Raw genomic sequence first — 15,481 nt, 5'->3', positions numbered from 1 at the left:
CTAAAGACACGACACTATTTGTGTTGTGTTATGTCCCCTATATGAATACGTACCAAGTGTCTTGCAGTGTTGTGTAACCTGGAGACCATACCGTGAGGACGTGATAGGTGTCATTGTGTGAACTGTACTCTCAACGTTTCCACACACACACCCTACAGTAACAGTGCTTGAATTATTCAAAGCTGCTTTACAGTTAGGTCTATATTAAATCTTAACCTAAGCAACAACAAATCCTGTCTAGACAATTTCCTGGAGGAACTTTTCAGAGGGAAAAGTGTATAAACTCTGTTGTACATCCATCATTCTATGCGTGCCTGAATAGCATCTACAGTACACAACATTCTGTATTAAATCAAGGGGAAACTGCATGCCAATAGTTTGTGGTATGATGTTTGGCATATGGTTAAGCAATTGAAGCACCAATACAGACAGTTGTATGGTTTTAATAATGTCACTACATGACCATGGTTGGATCATCATTCATTTATCATTTGATACCCTGATGAAGACAGCTTGGCTGTCGAAACGTTGGTAATTAAATTATTGCATCTGAGCTCCTAGAGTGTGTGGCTCTCTTTTATTTTTAAGTTTTCTACTCCGCTAGCCAGCACCTCGTCTTAATAGGTGTGCCTTTCTTTTTATTCTAGACGGATCATCATTTATAGCTACCAAGCTTGTCAACAATAACAGTCATTGTTATTATACCACAATGAAGTAACAAAAAAATTCTGAACAAATGGCTAAACTGCTAAACCTTGTTTGAAATAAATATAAATATCTGATTACAGATGACAAGAGGAGCTGTTTGCATAGAATATTGTCTGGTTTCATCATTTGTTTAATTTATGGCAACACTTTACAACACAGAATAAAGTGGTAAGAACATGGTAATAGTATGGTTTCTTATAGCAACTTCTCACATCTAACAAAGTGACATTCCTGAGTTCTACCTGCTATGCTACCTGTAACCTGTGCCCTATTGAAGCTCATGTATCAGGTATGAAGGTAAGACCCAGATGCAGACAACGTCGAATTAACAATGGTTTAATAATCCAACTGGGGCAGGCAATATAGGTTAAGGCAGGCAGGGGTAAGTAAACCAGAGGTGGGTCAAAGGTACAGGTCGGCAGGCAGGCTCAGGCAGAGTGGTCAGGCAGTCGGGCTCAGAGTCAGGACAGGCAAGAGTCAAAACCGGGAGGGAGAGAAAAGAGAGACTGGGAAAATCAGGAGCTGAGAAACAAAACCACTGGTTGACTTGACAAACAAGACAAACTGGCAACAGACAAACAGAAAACACAGGTATAAATACACAGGGGATAATTGGGAAGATGGGTGACAACTGGAGGGGGGTGGAGACAATCACAAAGACAGGTGAAACAGATCAGGGTGTGACACCATGACCTTAAATAAAACCTGTTGACAGAGGGAAGGGCTGTGAGGAACCTGTAGGAGACCTACGTAGTAACCACCTGTTGACACGCATCCAGTTGTAGCCAGCTGACCCTGCAATGGTTGCCCTCTGGAAGACAGACACATTGCTGGAAGGCTCTGAGTGCTTCTGGACATAGGCAGGCTGTGTGTTTATAATGAGCTGGGATTCACGCAATGTCAGGGGAGGAGATATATTACTTTTACAAAGATGGACACCCCCATGCTCTTATTCACAGCATAACTGGCCTGTTGCCCGAAGCTACCCTCCTGACTGACAGGTATCTCCCTAGCCTGCCTCTTGTCCAGCCACAATGCATCAGAGGATGACAAAGCAGGGGAAGGGGAGGCTCTAATAAAGCCACTTTACACCCTTTCAATTAAGTATATAAAGAGTGGAAACAATTACGCACAATAACCCACTTGCCTTTCCATGGAAACCTATGGTATGGTAACCTATTGTCCCTATCCTCTGTCCCTACCCTCTGTTCACTTGCACAACATACGAGTTATATTGACACTAAGCTGTTTAATAAATGGTATCACACAGAAGTGGTCATGGAGTCATTGTAAGCACATGTGCAATAGCTTACATAATCATCTTGCTATTCATCTTGCAATTCATATCACACAGGCATTCATACTGTATTTTACTGTACTATATACCACCATGGGACAGGGCCAATTAGCACTCTTCACTGCAGACTATTCTAAGATTTCTGCAATGTAACATATCTGACGTGAAGGCTTCATGTAACAGATCTGACGTGTACAGTAACAGATCTCTGAGGCAGGAAGAGTTCACACTGTTCGACAGCATCAAAGACTTCCATGGTGATATAAACTACATATACAAAAGTATGTGGACAACCGTTCAAATGAGTGGATTAGACTATTTCAGCCACACCCGTTGCTGACATGTGTATAAAATTGAGCACACCGCCATGCAATCGCCATAGACAAACATTGGCAGTAGAATGGCCTTACTGAAGAGCTCAGTGACTTTCAACGTGGCACCATAAAAGGATGCCACCTTTCCAACAAGTCAGTTCATCAAATTTCTGCCCTACTAGAGTTTCCCCGGTCAACTGTAAGTGCTGTTATTGTGAAGTGGAACGGTCTAGGAGCAACAACCGCTCAGCCTTGAAGTGGTAGGCCACACAAGCTCACAAAATGGGACTGCTGAAGCGTGAAGCGCGTAAAAATCTCACTAGCAAATTCAACCTGCCTCCTGAAGCAACGTCAGCACAAAAACTGTTCGTCGGGAGCTTCATGAAAAGGGTTTCGATGGCAGAGCAGCCACTCACAGCATAAGATCACTATGTTCAATGCCAAGTGTCAGCTGGAGTGGTGTAAAGCTTGCCGCCATTGGACTCTGTAGCAGTGGAAACGCGTACTCTGGAGTGATGAATTACTCTTCACCATCTGGTAGTCTGAAAGAAAAATCTGGGTTTGTAGGATGCCAGGAGAATGCTACCTGCCCCAATGCATAGTCCCAACTGTAAACTTGGTGGAGGAGGAATAATGGTCAGGGTCTGTTTTTCATGGTTCAGGCTAGGCCCCTTACTTCCAGTGAAGGGAAATCTTAACGCTACAGCATACACTGACATGCTAGACGATTCTGTGCTTCCAACTTTATGTCAACAGTCGGGGGAAGGCCCTTTCCTGTTTCAGCATGACATTGCCACCGTGCACAAAGAAGGTCAATACAGAAATGGTTTGTCGAGATTGGTATGGAAGAACTTGACTGGCCTGCACAGAGCCCTGACCTCAACCCCATCAAACACCTTTGGGATGAATTGGAACGCCAACTGCGAGCCAGGTCTAATCACCCAACATCAGCGACCAACCTCACTAATGCTCTTGTGGCTGAATGGAAGCAAGTCCCTGCAGCAATGTTCCAACATCTAGTGGAAAGCCGTCCCATAAGAGTGGAGGCTGTTATAGCAGCAAAGGGGGGACCAACTCCATATTAATGTCCATGATTTTTGAACGAGATGTTCAACAAGTAGGTGTCCACATACTTTAGGTCATGTAGTGTATGGCAAATCATCATGAGCCATTGAGTAAGATACCAATCAGTTTCACGGTCTTATGTAACCACAGTTCACGTCTGGGTAAAGTCATGTATTTAAAACCTTAAGCATAGGCATTGGCCATCTGAAAGACTGGCATTGGCATTATCATTCAGCAGTAAATGAGCGCCCTACTCTGCACAATTTGCAATACTCCCTTGAAAATGGATAAATAATTATCTTGCCATTTTTACTTGGCAGCTTATAAAAGTGAGACACTAGGGAAAAGCTTGATAAGATGCGACTGTAGGTTAGTTCCATTTCATATGGGCAACATTGGAACCAAGTTCTGTCATTGGGGTTTGTAGTTAATTGTAGAAGATTAGCCTGCTGTTTGGATTATTGTTGAGTAATAAAAGATTGTTAATTATAAGGTTAATAAAATCCATTATGGATTGAGATCGAAAGATAAAGCTCTATTTGAGATGTACTTCACCTTGCATTTGTGTATAGCCACTCCGTTGTGTGTATATCCATGATGGGTTTGGTGTCCCAATGCGCTTTAATGCTGAACTACACGTGACGTGGGTAGCCGCATGTATTGTAGAGTTTACCAGTAGTTTCCTTTCCAAAGAAAACAAATCAAGTTTGGATGAAGTACAAGGGAGGTTTTGCAACGCTTTTTAACTAGTCCTCGGAGCTGCGGACATCACCTCCGTTATCCTTCATTGGAGTGGACAGAAGAACACGACATAAAAAGTGAAAGGTATGGTAACCACAAAAAGTAAACTACATAGTTGAGGTAAGTTACATGGTCAGATGTTTGTATTACAAATCTCTGCTGTGACCTTTAAATACCTGGTTTGACCTGAAGGCATAGGCCGTATGCCTACTTTTTATCTAGTGTGCCAATAAAAACATTTGTTTTTACATGTTTACATGTGTTTTGATAGCCCACAAAACTTAAATTTATTTAATTACTTACTACTTTATTTCGTATTCAACTCGAGGTAGGATAACTGGTGACCAGTTGAACAACGTGGTCTGTTGCTTTAGAACGACTGCGGTAGACTTGACGATTTGTCGTATGGCAGGAATTGTGTAGTTTTCCTTAACCAGGTGTGTGTTTTTTAAACTCAGTAAATACTTTCCCTATAGGCCCACTGCCATCAGGTGGCAGACGTGAGGTAATCGAGGGACCAGAGTGGAGAATCAAAGAGAAACAGAACTCGATCACCCCTATTCTTATCCCTCAGCTGCATGGTTCTGTATTTCAGAGAGGTGGTGTGAGGTAATACAAGGCCCGCCCCACTGTGTGCTTTTCCAATGTGGCATTTACCGTTAAAATAAACAGGGTGAATGGATCTCAAAGAGCCATGCAGCAGCAGCACGCACCACCTGCATGTGTGCTTATTTTCATGATGCAAATAGCACCTATTATAAAACACATTTTCTATTCCCCTATTATGAAGGTTTCAATTTAATCCACGTATAGAACGTATTGCTTATGATGACTATCAGTCAGTTGTTGTGAAGTTCCCAATTGCCAAGAGGTCATTGCGTCATGACGCAAAAGAAATAGACAAAAAAGTTGGATGACTAATCAGGGACACATTTGTTTTTACTAAAACCACTTAATTAAAAAAAAATTGATCTTGCATTTTCAGCAAAAAATCTCAACGTGCTCTGAGAAAGGACTACCGTTTATGCGGAAAATTTACTTATAGGCCTACTGAACAAAGTTCAGTTGTAATAGCACGCCCGATATGGTGACGAAACGGTTAAGTTAAACATGGTGTCTGTAAAATAAGCCCTTGCCCCTCTCTGTGCATGCGTAGACAAACTAATTATATGAAAGTGAGTGCCTACATTTCCACTCCAAGTAGTTCACCTGAATTTCACTATGGAGATGTGGTGCGCAACTCCCTGACAGAATCAAGTGTGTACAAAACATCACTCGTACCCCAGCATCACTTAGATTACATTTTTACTGAAGTGACAAATTTACGAAGTGTTTTGTGTAGTTGCGATACTTTTTGCCATGGAGAGGTTTTCTTTTCTACTTTTTTGCCTTCTTTATGTTCTGGTTAGTTTAAGCACTGGACAGCACCATTTACGTGCGCGAATGGGGCCATGGAGACACAGAATCCAATGGGAGAACAACGGTCGGATGTATCGTTTACTCAGCACGGGGTCTGAATATCTCGCACCGGCACAGGCGAGGAAACTACCTGCTCAGCTCTATCTGACCACCAATAATGATTTCTATATACGTCACCCACCTTCCCCGAGGGACACGGTGCCGGGATACCCAGGAGCGCGTCCCCCTCTCCAAGGAGGCACCGGTTCCACTTCCAACGGTACTGATTCCGGGGCTCTCCCGGAGTTCTCAGGCAGTGGGATACCGAGGGGAGGACGAAACACTACTCGTGTTGATGTCAGCCTGCCGGTTCGGCGACAGGTCTCTGTGTCACCAGTCAGAAGCGCAGAGAATGCGCATGATCAGGGAACGAGCCAAGCGCGACATGAGACCCCAGAAGCATCAGCCCACCCACCTACATCTGGCTACGTGAATAATTCCGAGGATGCAGACAACAGACAACGCGCCCAGCGCATTGCCCAAGCAGCGGATTCTATTCCCTCATCCAGACGCATTCCAGCTCCAGAATCAAATACATCTCCAACTGCGCTGAGTGCGCTTTCTAACAATGGCGTGGAGGCGCACATCACTCGCTCGCAGCCCCAGCAACCGAGGAGGGTTGAAAGTAATATTATGATAGGTGATTATGATGATGATCCCACGGACCCAAATAAAAACCACCAAAATTCTGTTTTTTATAACGGAAGAACCAGAGAACCTGTGCGTCTTCCACCGGGAACAGGCTATGGCACCAGATTATTTCATAACGGTAAGGTAGACAGTATGTGACAATTAGGCTAGCTTTTCTATATCTTATGTAGTAGGGTGTTCTATTTTATCCAGGGCCATTTGCTTTGCATTATGCAGACATATTTTTACAACCAGATAAAAGTACAGAATATTTACAAACAAAACACTTCAGACTCTCTTGTTGATAAAAATACAAATGTGGTAGGTTACAACAACCCTCACACACCCTTGTAAATCATACAGCTAACACGATTATGATTCCTCATGATTCCTCTTCCCCAGGTCTCCCAGACCTTGTCCCTGACCCCTACTATATCCAAGCTGCTTCTTATATTCAACGGGTACAGATGTATGCCCTGAGATGTGCAGGAGAGGAAAACTGTCTGTCGCGGTAGGAGTTCATGTTTTATTATTGATTACACATGTCAATGTGTAAGATCAATACCACTAAAACATTTATATTGGCATCATCAATGTATCATTACACAAATTAATAATATTTGACATATACAGTCAGTTGTTTGATTAGTGGTAGACATCAGGCAGGTTGTGTCGACCAGACTTCCTTGGCCCATTTGGAAATAACAGTATAATGACAGTACCATACAATCTGGCAGCCGACCTCGATTTTCCCCTCTGTATCTCTGCTCTGCCAAGTAAAATAAACTTCAAATGAAAGGCTGTGGATTCCTGAGGTGAATGTTAAACTGTCCCAAATACACCTCAAACCTCCTCAGTGTCTTCTAAAGCATAATACGTGAACTGTTACTAACTTGTTATTAAGCTGTCATTAATGATAATTCAAATGACGGTCCATGCTCTTACCTGTAATAATTGGGGCCAGGAGTTTTTTCTGACCAAGAAAGTTATGGTCAGGTGACATTGTCAGGAAAAACTCCTGACCCTTGTCATTGTGTACAGTCTGTTATTTGTATTTTTAATTTCTCTCCCCCAAGGTCAGCGTATCGACCAGGTGTCAGAGACATCGACTACAGGACTCTACTGAGGTTTCCTCAGAGGGTGAAGAACCAGGGGACTGCCGACTTCCTCCCAGTCAAACCCAGACACCAATGGGAATGGCACAGCTGCCACCAGCACTACCACAGCATGGAGGCCTTCAGTAACTATGACCTGCTGGATGTCATCACAGGCAGGAAGGTGGCAGAGGGACACAAGGCCAGCTTCTGTCTGGAGGACACGAGCTGTGACCCGGGAGTCCGCCGACGCTTCGCTTGCACAGCACACACACAGGTTCTGATAGTTTAATTTATCAATCGATCAACCAATCAGTTTGTTATATGTTTTTAATCACATGTTTGGTACAGGGATTGGGTCCAGGTTGCTATGACACCTACAATGCCAACATTGATTGCCAGTGGATTGACATCACAGACGTGCCACCAGGAAACTATATTCTCAAGGTAACACTATAGCCACTTTAAGGAAGAGACAGATATACAGTGCGCTACAAAGGTATTGGGGCAGTATTGGCTCTGTACTTCAGCACTTTGGATTTGAAATGATACAATGACTATGCGGTTAAAGTGCAGACTGTCAGCTTTAATTTGAGGGTATTTTCATACATATCAGGTGAACCGTTTAGAAATTACATCACTTTTTGTACATAGTCCCTTCATTTTAGGGGACCAAAAGTATTGGGGGAAATCCATTTATATGTGTAGTAAAATAGTCAAAAGTTTAGTATTCGGATAGTCCTGAATTAATCGTGAATAATGATGAGTGAGAAAGTTACAGATGCACAATATCATACCCCCAAGACCTGTTAACCTCTAACCATTACAATAACAGGGGAGATACACAAATATCATAACCCCCCAAAATGCGTGTCTGTCATCATTATTCACAATTAATTCAGAACTATCTGTAATCATGGTCGCACCCACATTAATGTAGAGGTGTTTAGAAACATATTCTATTCTTATTTACAATAAAAGTGACTCCAAAATGACACAATACATTATTTCAAATTTTTCACGACTCCTCTTCCCGTTCGGGTGGCGCTCGGCGGTCGTCGTCGCCGGCCCACTAGCTGCCACTGATTCTTTCCTCCCCCTCCTTGTCTGTTTATTGGTTACACCTGTTATGCGTTTGTGGTGATTAGTTTGGCTTTATTAGTCAGCCGGCCCACCTGTTTCTTTATGCGGGATTGTTTGTTGTAACATTTGTGTATGTTGGAGACGAAAGTGTTTGTTGCTGTTCGTGGGTTTTTCTGGACTGTTTTAGTCCCCGTGTTTGGGGCATTTGTTTTTTAGCACCCAGTGTTTCGTGGGGTGGCCTATGTTCGCCGTGTGTGCATTAAAGAGCACTACCTTGAACTCTCTGTTTCCTGCGCCTGACTTCACACCCACGACACCCAGATCGTTACAACATTCATTTCCATTGCGCACAAAATAATCTGAAACAACCTAAACAAACAGCAAATGCATCCAACAAGTTTGTAGGGTTACAAGCTTAATGTAATCATTACGAACTAGAAACATGGGACTAAATACTAGACGTTTGACTACTTTAATACACATAGAAGTGCATTTGTCCCCATAATATTGGTCTATGTAACGTTTCACCCGAAATTGAGGAAAATACCCTTAAATTAAAGCTGACCATCTGCACTTTAATTCATTGTATCATTGCAAAACCAAGGTGCTGGAGTTCAGAGCCAAAACAACAACAAATATGTGTCACTGTCCCAATACTTTTGGAGCCTCACTGTAAACCAGATAGATACAGCTCTTTGTCACTGGCATTTTTCAGTTGTCCAAAACATATAGCAAAACTAGCAACATGTCATTAACCCGTCTTGTCTCACGACGTATCTCAGGTGACGGTAAACCCAGCTATGCAAGTGCAGGAGTCAGATTTCTCAAACAACATAGTGAAGTGTGACATCAGGTACACAGGAAGCTATGTCCATGCCAGGAACTGTAGGATCACTGGGTAAGTCACAAGACTTTCTGTATATAATTGATATACACGTTTAATTTGTGATACTGTGAAATATGTGTTTGTTTATCATTGGTTTGTGTTGATTCTACAGGAGTTAACCCTAAATTGCTCTGATGGAGGGGACCATTTTCTGCTACCATACGCCTGCCAATGATAACCAAGCCAGACGAGTAACATGTATGGATTTGTATCAATATGTTTTGTTCAAATCAGTATTGACACCCGTCTTTCCTTAAGCACTTTCTGGCTTTTTAAAATCATCCAATGCATATGTTCTTAGGTGTGAGCTGTGATGTACTTAGCTACAGTAACTATTTAACAAGTTATCCTCTTTGTAATAAAGACATGCACGTTCTGCATGAAAGCAGCGGAGGTTGTATACAGTATGGCAAAGTTACAGTAGTATATTGCTAAGCTAAAATGTATACTATGGTGCTGTGCAAACATAGACATAACAAGTCTTCGAAAGGCCATTTCAAATCAAACAAATGTGTTTGTTGTGTGTCCCAAGTGGACGGTTATTCCAAGAAAGTCAATGGTGCTCGTCTCCTTTAGGCCATTTCTATTCTGATGGAGAATAAATGCAGTAAACCAGGCACTGACCCTAAAGTTTATGCTTATTGAAATGAGCCACACGTATGTACTTTATTTGTGATTATATGTACCATATATTCCTATGGATGGATAATAAAATGCATGGATTTCTTTGCATTCTTTTATAGATTCAAACTACTAAAGCAGGCATAAGAACACTAACTGCTACTGTCAAACAGTATATATACTGGGTTTAAAAATATATACAGTATATTTGGTTATTTTGTAATGAAAATAGATACTGTATGTTTTTGAGGAAGTTTTTCAGCAGTTCTAAGTTTGAGAATTTGTCTTTTGTAATAAAGTTTGCCTAAAAATTGAGAAAAATATCAAATATGACTGGAGCCTTATTTAAAACTCAGCAGCAACAAAAAAGTAAATTTTTCAGGACCCTGTCTTTAAAAGATAATTCTTAAAAATCCAAATAAAAAAACACATCTTCATTGTAAGGGGTTTAAACACCGTTTCCAAATGCTTGTTCAATGAAACATAAACAATTAATGAACATGCACCTGTGGACCGGTCGTTAAGACACTAACAGCTTAGAGACAGTAGGCAATTAAGGACACAGTTATGAAAACTTAGGACACTATAAAGAGGCCTTTCTGCTGACTCGGAAAAACACCAAAGAAAGATCCCCAGGGTCCCTGCTCATCTGCGTGAACCTGCCTTAGGCATGCTGCAAGGAGGCATGAGGACTGCAGATGTGGCCAGGGCAATAAATTGCAATGTCTGTACTGTGAGACGCCTAAGACAGCGCTACAGGGAGACAGAACGGACAGCTGATCATCCTCGCAGTGGCAGACCACGTGTAACAACACCTGCACAGGATCGGTACATCCGAACATCACACCTGCGGGACAGGTCCAGGATGGCAACAACAACTGCCCGAGTTACACCAGGAACGCACAATCCCTCCATCAGTGCTCTGACTGTCTACAATAGGCTGAGAGAGGCTGGACTGAGGGCTTGTAGGCCTGTTGTAAGGCAGGTCCTCACCAGACATCACCGGCAACAACATCACCTATGGGCACAAACTCATCGTCGCTGGACCAGGCAGGACTGGCAAAAAGTGCTCTTCTCTGATGAGTCGTGGTTTTGTTTCACCAGGGGTGATGGTCGGATTCGCGTTCATTATCGAAGGAATGAGCATTACACCGAGGCCTGTACTCTGGAGCGGGACCGATTTGGGGGTGGAGGGTCTGTCATGGTCTGGGGCGTTGTGTCACAGCATCATCGGACTGAGCTTGTTGTCATTGCAGGCAATCTCAACGCTGTGCGTTACAGGGAAGACATCCTCCTGCCTCATGTGGTACCCTTCCTGCAGGCTCATCCTGACATGACCCTCCAGCATGACAATGCCACCAGCCATACTGCTCGTTCTGTGTGTGAATTCCTGCAAGCCAGGAATGTCAGTGTTCTGCCATGGCCAGCGAAGAGCCCGGATCTCAATCCCATTGAGCACGTCTGGGACCTGTTGGATCGGAGGGTGAGGGCTAGAGCCATTGCCCCAGGAAATGTCCGGGAACTTGCAGGTGCCTTGGTGGAAGAGTGGGGTAACATCTCACAGCAAGAACTGGCAAATCTGGTGCAGTCCATGAGGAGGAGATGCATTGCAGTACTTAATGCAGCTCGTGGCCACACCAGATACTGACTGTTACTTTTGATTTTGAACCCCCCCCCCTTTGTTCAGGGACACATTATTACGTTTTTGTTAGTCACATGTATGTGGATCTTGTTCAGTTTATGTCTCAGTTGTTGAATCTTGTTATGTTCATACAAATATTTACACATGTTAAGTTTGCTGAAAATGAACACAGTTGACAGTGAGAGGACGTTTCTTTTATTGCTGAGTTTATAAGAACCAACGCTGATGATGAGAAGCAGGTACGTCTCCGGAGTCTTTCTTTTTCCCAACGCAGTTAAGCCAAAACCACGCTCCGTTATTCAGAGAGGCGTTCTACTACGCTCCCATTGGCGTTCTACTATGCTCCCATTGGCTAGCTAGCGTTGTCTCACTCACAGGCGATCAGCGCAGAGACAGTGACCTTCCAAGGTAAGGATGGAAAGTGTAATTTAACAATTATTTGCCTACCACAATGCAGGCCTATTATTATCATGTTTGGTAACATTTGCCCATGAATTTATTTTCAGAGTTTCAATGAGTTGTAAAAATGTCTCAGAACTCAGCTGAATTCCCTAAATTGAAGGTCAGCTAAATTAACGTAGGCTACTTAATATTACTAGCTAGGTATTTGAAGTTGTTATATTATCATTAGTAGTCTATTATCAGGTAAAATCATATACTTATTATTCCTAATTTCTCAAATATGTATTAGCTAATCATTCAGGCGAATATGCTATGCTTACAGCCATTGAATCTGTTTTTGAGTATTAACAAACATTAATGGTTATTGTTATTATATTTTTCAATCTTGAAATACCAGGGAAAATGTTATTAATCAGTGACTGAAATTTCGCACTACGTGATACTCACTTCTGGACTTGGAGACTTGAAGAGCACTTAAAGCGTTGTAGAATGCCCCTCTGAATAACAGGGCGTGGTTTTGACTTAACTGCATTGGGAAAAAGAAAGACGCGGTATGGAGAGTGAACATTTAATTAGCACAGACATGGAACAGGACAGGAACAGCATCAGAACAGGTGATTGAGTCCAGGTGAGTCCAATGATTCACTGTTGTGTGTGATGAGTGAAGCAGGTGTGCGTAATTATGGTGGCATGGGTTTAATTCAAGCTGAGCTCAACCATTTGAGGGCAGAGGAGTTAATTTCTTAAATTATTTAAGAAAACACGGCAAGCCTCAGAAATGTGTGAAATTATCTAACTTAGCACATTGTGTTTCTTGGAAAGGGAAATAAAAATGAAAGGCTTGAGCATGGAAGCTGCTCTTGCGTGTGTTTTGCCATGTCAGTACGTCATTAAGGAGAGGACCCACTCCCCGGGTGTCAACTCCATGTCAAGTGCCTCTTGAAATGTGTTTACATTCAGCCGCAGTGTTAACCAGAGCCTCTGTCTGATGGGTCCCATTCAGGAATGGAAAAGGTTTAACGAGTTACGAATACCCTAGAATTATTAATGATAACAATTTGGGTGAGGTAATGTAACAGGACGTGCCTGTTCTTGAGTTTATAATAGGGGAATACTGAGCATGAGTTCAATTGAAAGGACTACACGTTAAGCACATTGCCTCATGTCTTTGTCATCTTAAACATGCCATGGACATAAAAGAGGCTCCGGTTTGTTCAGCTGGATGGAGCTCATTTATTAAAGGCAAATGGTCTATGGAATGGCTCTGTTGCCACTGCTTAACTTGCTCCATGAAAAGACCTGCTCCATGAAAAACCATCAACACATCCCCTTTAAGAACTTGACAAGAGGAAATAACCTCTGTAGTATTTATGATAACCTTCTTTCAAAGATGTGGAGGTCACAGAGTACATCTAGTATCGCCCCATATCCTTAGTGAAACAGTGAAAAGCTACTTATTTTTATCATTAACCCTATTTTGTAACAAAACATCCTTCAAGAAACACATGAATAAGTATAAGGGTTACCCACTCTCGATGGGTACATAGGGGAACTGTGTGCTTGAACTCCGTCCACAAACCACCAGAGGGATATTTCTGTCATCTTCCATCCAAAAATGGCCTCTTAGTTGTAGCTCACGCCCTCTTTGGTAAAAACAGAGGTGCTGATGTGAATTGAAGTGTGACAGAATGTCAGAGAGAGAGAGCGATGGTGCCGGTTGTTTGCCCAGGGAGCCCAACGTGCTAAGTCTCAGTAATGTGCTACAGTTTGGGTGCTCCAGCCTGCCCTTTGGGTAATGGCGAGGAGCAGAGAAATTTCACGGCTACAGTGTCAGCCAGGAATCAGGCCAGATACCTGCTGAGATCAGCAGATCAGATCCATCCTTCACGTACTTTACTGTACACAGCCATCCCAGAGCAGACCAGACCTGGGGAGACATTGGTCAAACATACAGTAGTGGTTACTATACTGTCTATGTACAGACAACATCCTCAAAGATAAATAATCAATATTTGGGCTTGGGCTAAATGAGTATACAGTACCTATATGATAGGCTTGGGCTTTCAATAGGCTATTACTCATATCAGTAAGAATATAAAAATAAAAGAATTGCACCTTTTTGTAGAATATCTAGAAAACATGGAACATTGGGAACTCATGGTATTTTTAAATGTAATAAATGTTTCTTATTTATTTAAACAGCTGAGTGTCTGATGCTTCAAAAAGAGATTGTTTACTTGGGCAGAACAAGGGATTCTATTGGTTAAACCCATTTGCACATCAATATAGTTTAACAAGTAGCCTGTTTGAAATAGAAAAATGTGCACTTATTAATGTCCCTGTGCAAATACCAAAGAGTCAATATGCCATCAGGGTTATTTATAGTCATTTTTACCGTGGTAAAATCCTGTTATTCTATTATTTTTGGGCAGGGAAGAGGAGATGGGTGGGGAGACCAGCAGGATGGGGCTGGGGGTGGTGGGGAATTATTCAAACTGAACTGAAACTAATGATCCTGTTATTTTTTGTTTATATACAGTCCTAAATACTAGTGTTGTTCCACATTTATAGCATACAAATGAGTGTCTGCCAAGAAGTCTCCCATCTGTCTAATACGCTCAATGAAGAGGGCCATAGAGTCAGATGAGTGCTGCCCTTGTGTCTTGCTCATTCTCTTGCTCTCTCTCAGACATAGCAGGGTAGTGCTGAAGTGAAGACACGCAGGTTTGTTATTGAGCTTGGACAGGAATACACTTGTTTAGAAATACCCTAATTGTTAGCTTTTGGAAGCAATAAGAAAGTGTGACTGTTCTTCTACACACTTAAGCAGTGTGCATTGTATTCTTGCCATTCATTCTGTCACATCCTATGGCCCTCGCCATATGTCATCACCACATTAATCATGGACAAAGATCACAGTGAAGTATCCCTGAATTAGCAGTGCAGTTTCAGCCAGTGCATGTGAGGAACCTGAAACAGGCTGGCCTTCTAGAGTGGAGGGAGAGGGGCTTGTAGGGGTGAGTGTATGAAAGTCTCAGACAAGACTTAAATAAACAGAGACGCTGGCCAGTGCAGATCCAGAAATACATAGAGTCAACATGGGTTCATAATGTTGAATAGTCTACTTTCACAATATTGGTTTTAACATTTTCTTTACATTAACACTTTAAAATATTTTTAATATTAAGTGGTAGAATTATTGCAAAGACTGTTGAACTATTCATAATTGACCTGTGGACTGTGTTTTGGGTTTCTCAATGACTTGTAAACATTCAAATACAATAATATTTTATCTCAATGAGATCAAATAACAAACAATCAAGTAAAATAGAGGATAAATAACCATAAACAAAAAGGTTTAAATGTGTGGGTTCTCCTGTAGATGAACTTCAGAACAATCAACTTAGTCACCAGTGCATGATGAGACAAGAAAACAGCCTCAGTATTTTATTTAAAAAATGGCGCCCTCCTGTGGTGAAAATGAACTATCGCAGAGAGATACTGATTGGAGATTTAGATTTCTGCAGGGTGAAAAAGAAC

At 42.1% G+C, this 15,481-nt stretch overlaps 1 protein-coding gene across 2 annotated transcripts; it reads left to right on the top strand.

Moving 5' to 3' along the window:
• Nucleotides 1-3,992: 3,992 nt before the first annotated feature.
• LOC123991602 (protein-lysine 6-oxidase-like) lies at nt 3,993-10,078 on the top strand. 2 transcript variants are annotated; one of them, XM_046293239.1, is made up of 6 exons: nt 3,993-4,209; nt 6,616-6,724; nt 7,290-7,584; nt 7,659-7,754; nt 9,173-9,288; nt 9,389-10,078. In XM_046293239.1, the coding sequence occupies exons 2-6, from the start codon at nt 6,681-6,683 to the stop codon at nt 9,393-9,395; spliced, it is 558 nt and encodes a 185-aa protein (XP_046149195.1). In that variant the 5' UTR covers nt 3,993-4,209; nt 6,616-6,680; the 3' UTR covers nt 9,396-10,078. The 2 variants fall into 2 exon arrangements, with proteins under 2 accessions (XP_046149195.1, XP_046149187.1); XM_046293231.1 differs by lacking the exon at nt 3,993-4,209 and adding an exon at nt 5,341-6,352.
• Nucleotides 10,079-15,481: the final 5,403 nt, after the last annotated feature.

The sequence above is a fragment of the Oncorhynchus gorbuscha genome, linkage group LG02 (genome assembly GCF_021184085.1).
Source record: "Oncorhynchus gorbuscha isolate QuinsamMale2020 ecotype Even-year linkage group LG02, OgorEven_v1.0, whole genome shotgun sequence".
In the NCBI taxonomy this organism is placed as follows: Eukaryota; Metazoa; Chordata; class Actinopteri; order Salmoniformes; family Salmonidae; genus Oncorhynchus; species Oncorhynchus gorbuscha.
This window is presented reverse-complemented; position numbering and strand designations above follow the sequence as displayed.

Bases quoted from the DNA above. Each gene is read 5' to 3' on its own strand.
- LOC123991602 (XM_046293231.1), top strand. From the start codon at position 5,485: ATGGAGAGGTTTTCTTTTCTACTTTTTTGCCTTCTTTATGTTCTGGTT. The intron at 6,353-6,615 runs GTAAGGTAGACA...CCTCTTCCCCAG, and splicing joins CACCAGATTATTTCATAACG to GTCTCCCAGACCTTGTCCCT. The intron at 7,585-7,658 runs GTTCTGATAGTT...TGTTTGGTACAG, and splicing joins CTTGCACAGCACACACACAG to GGATTGGGTCCAGGTTGCTA.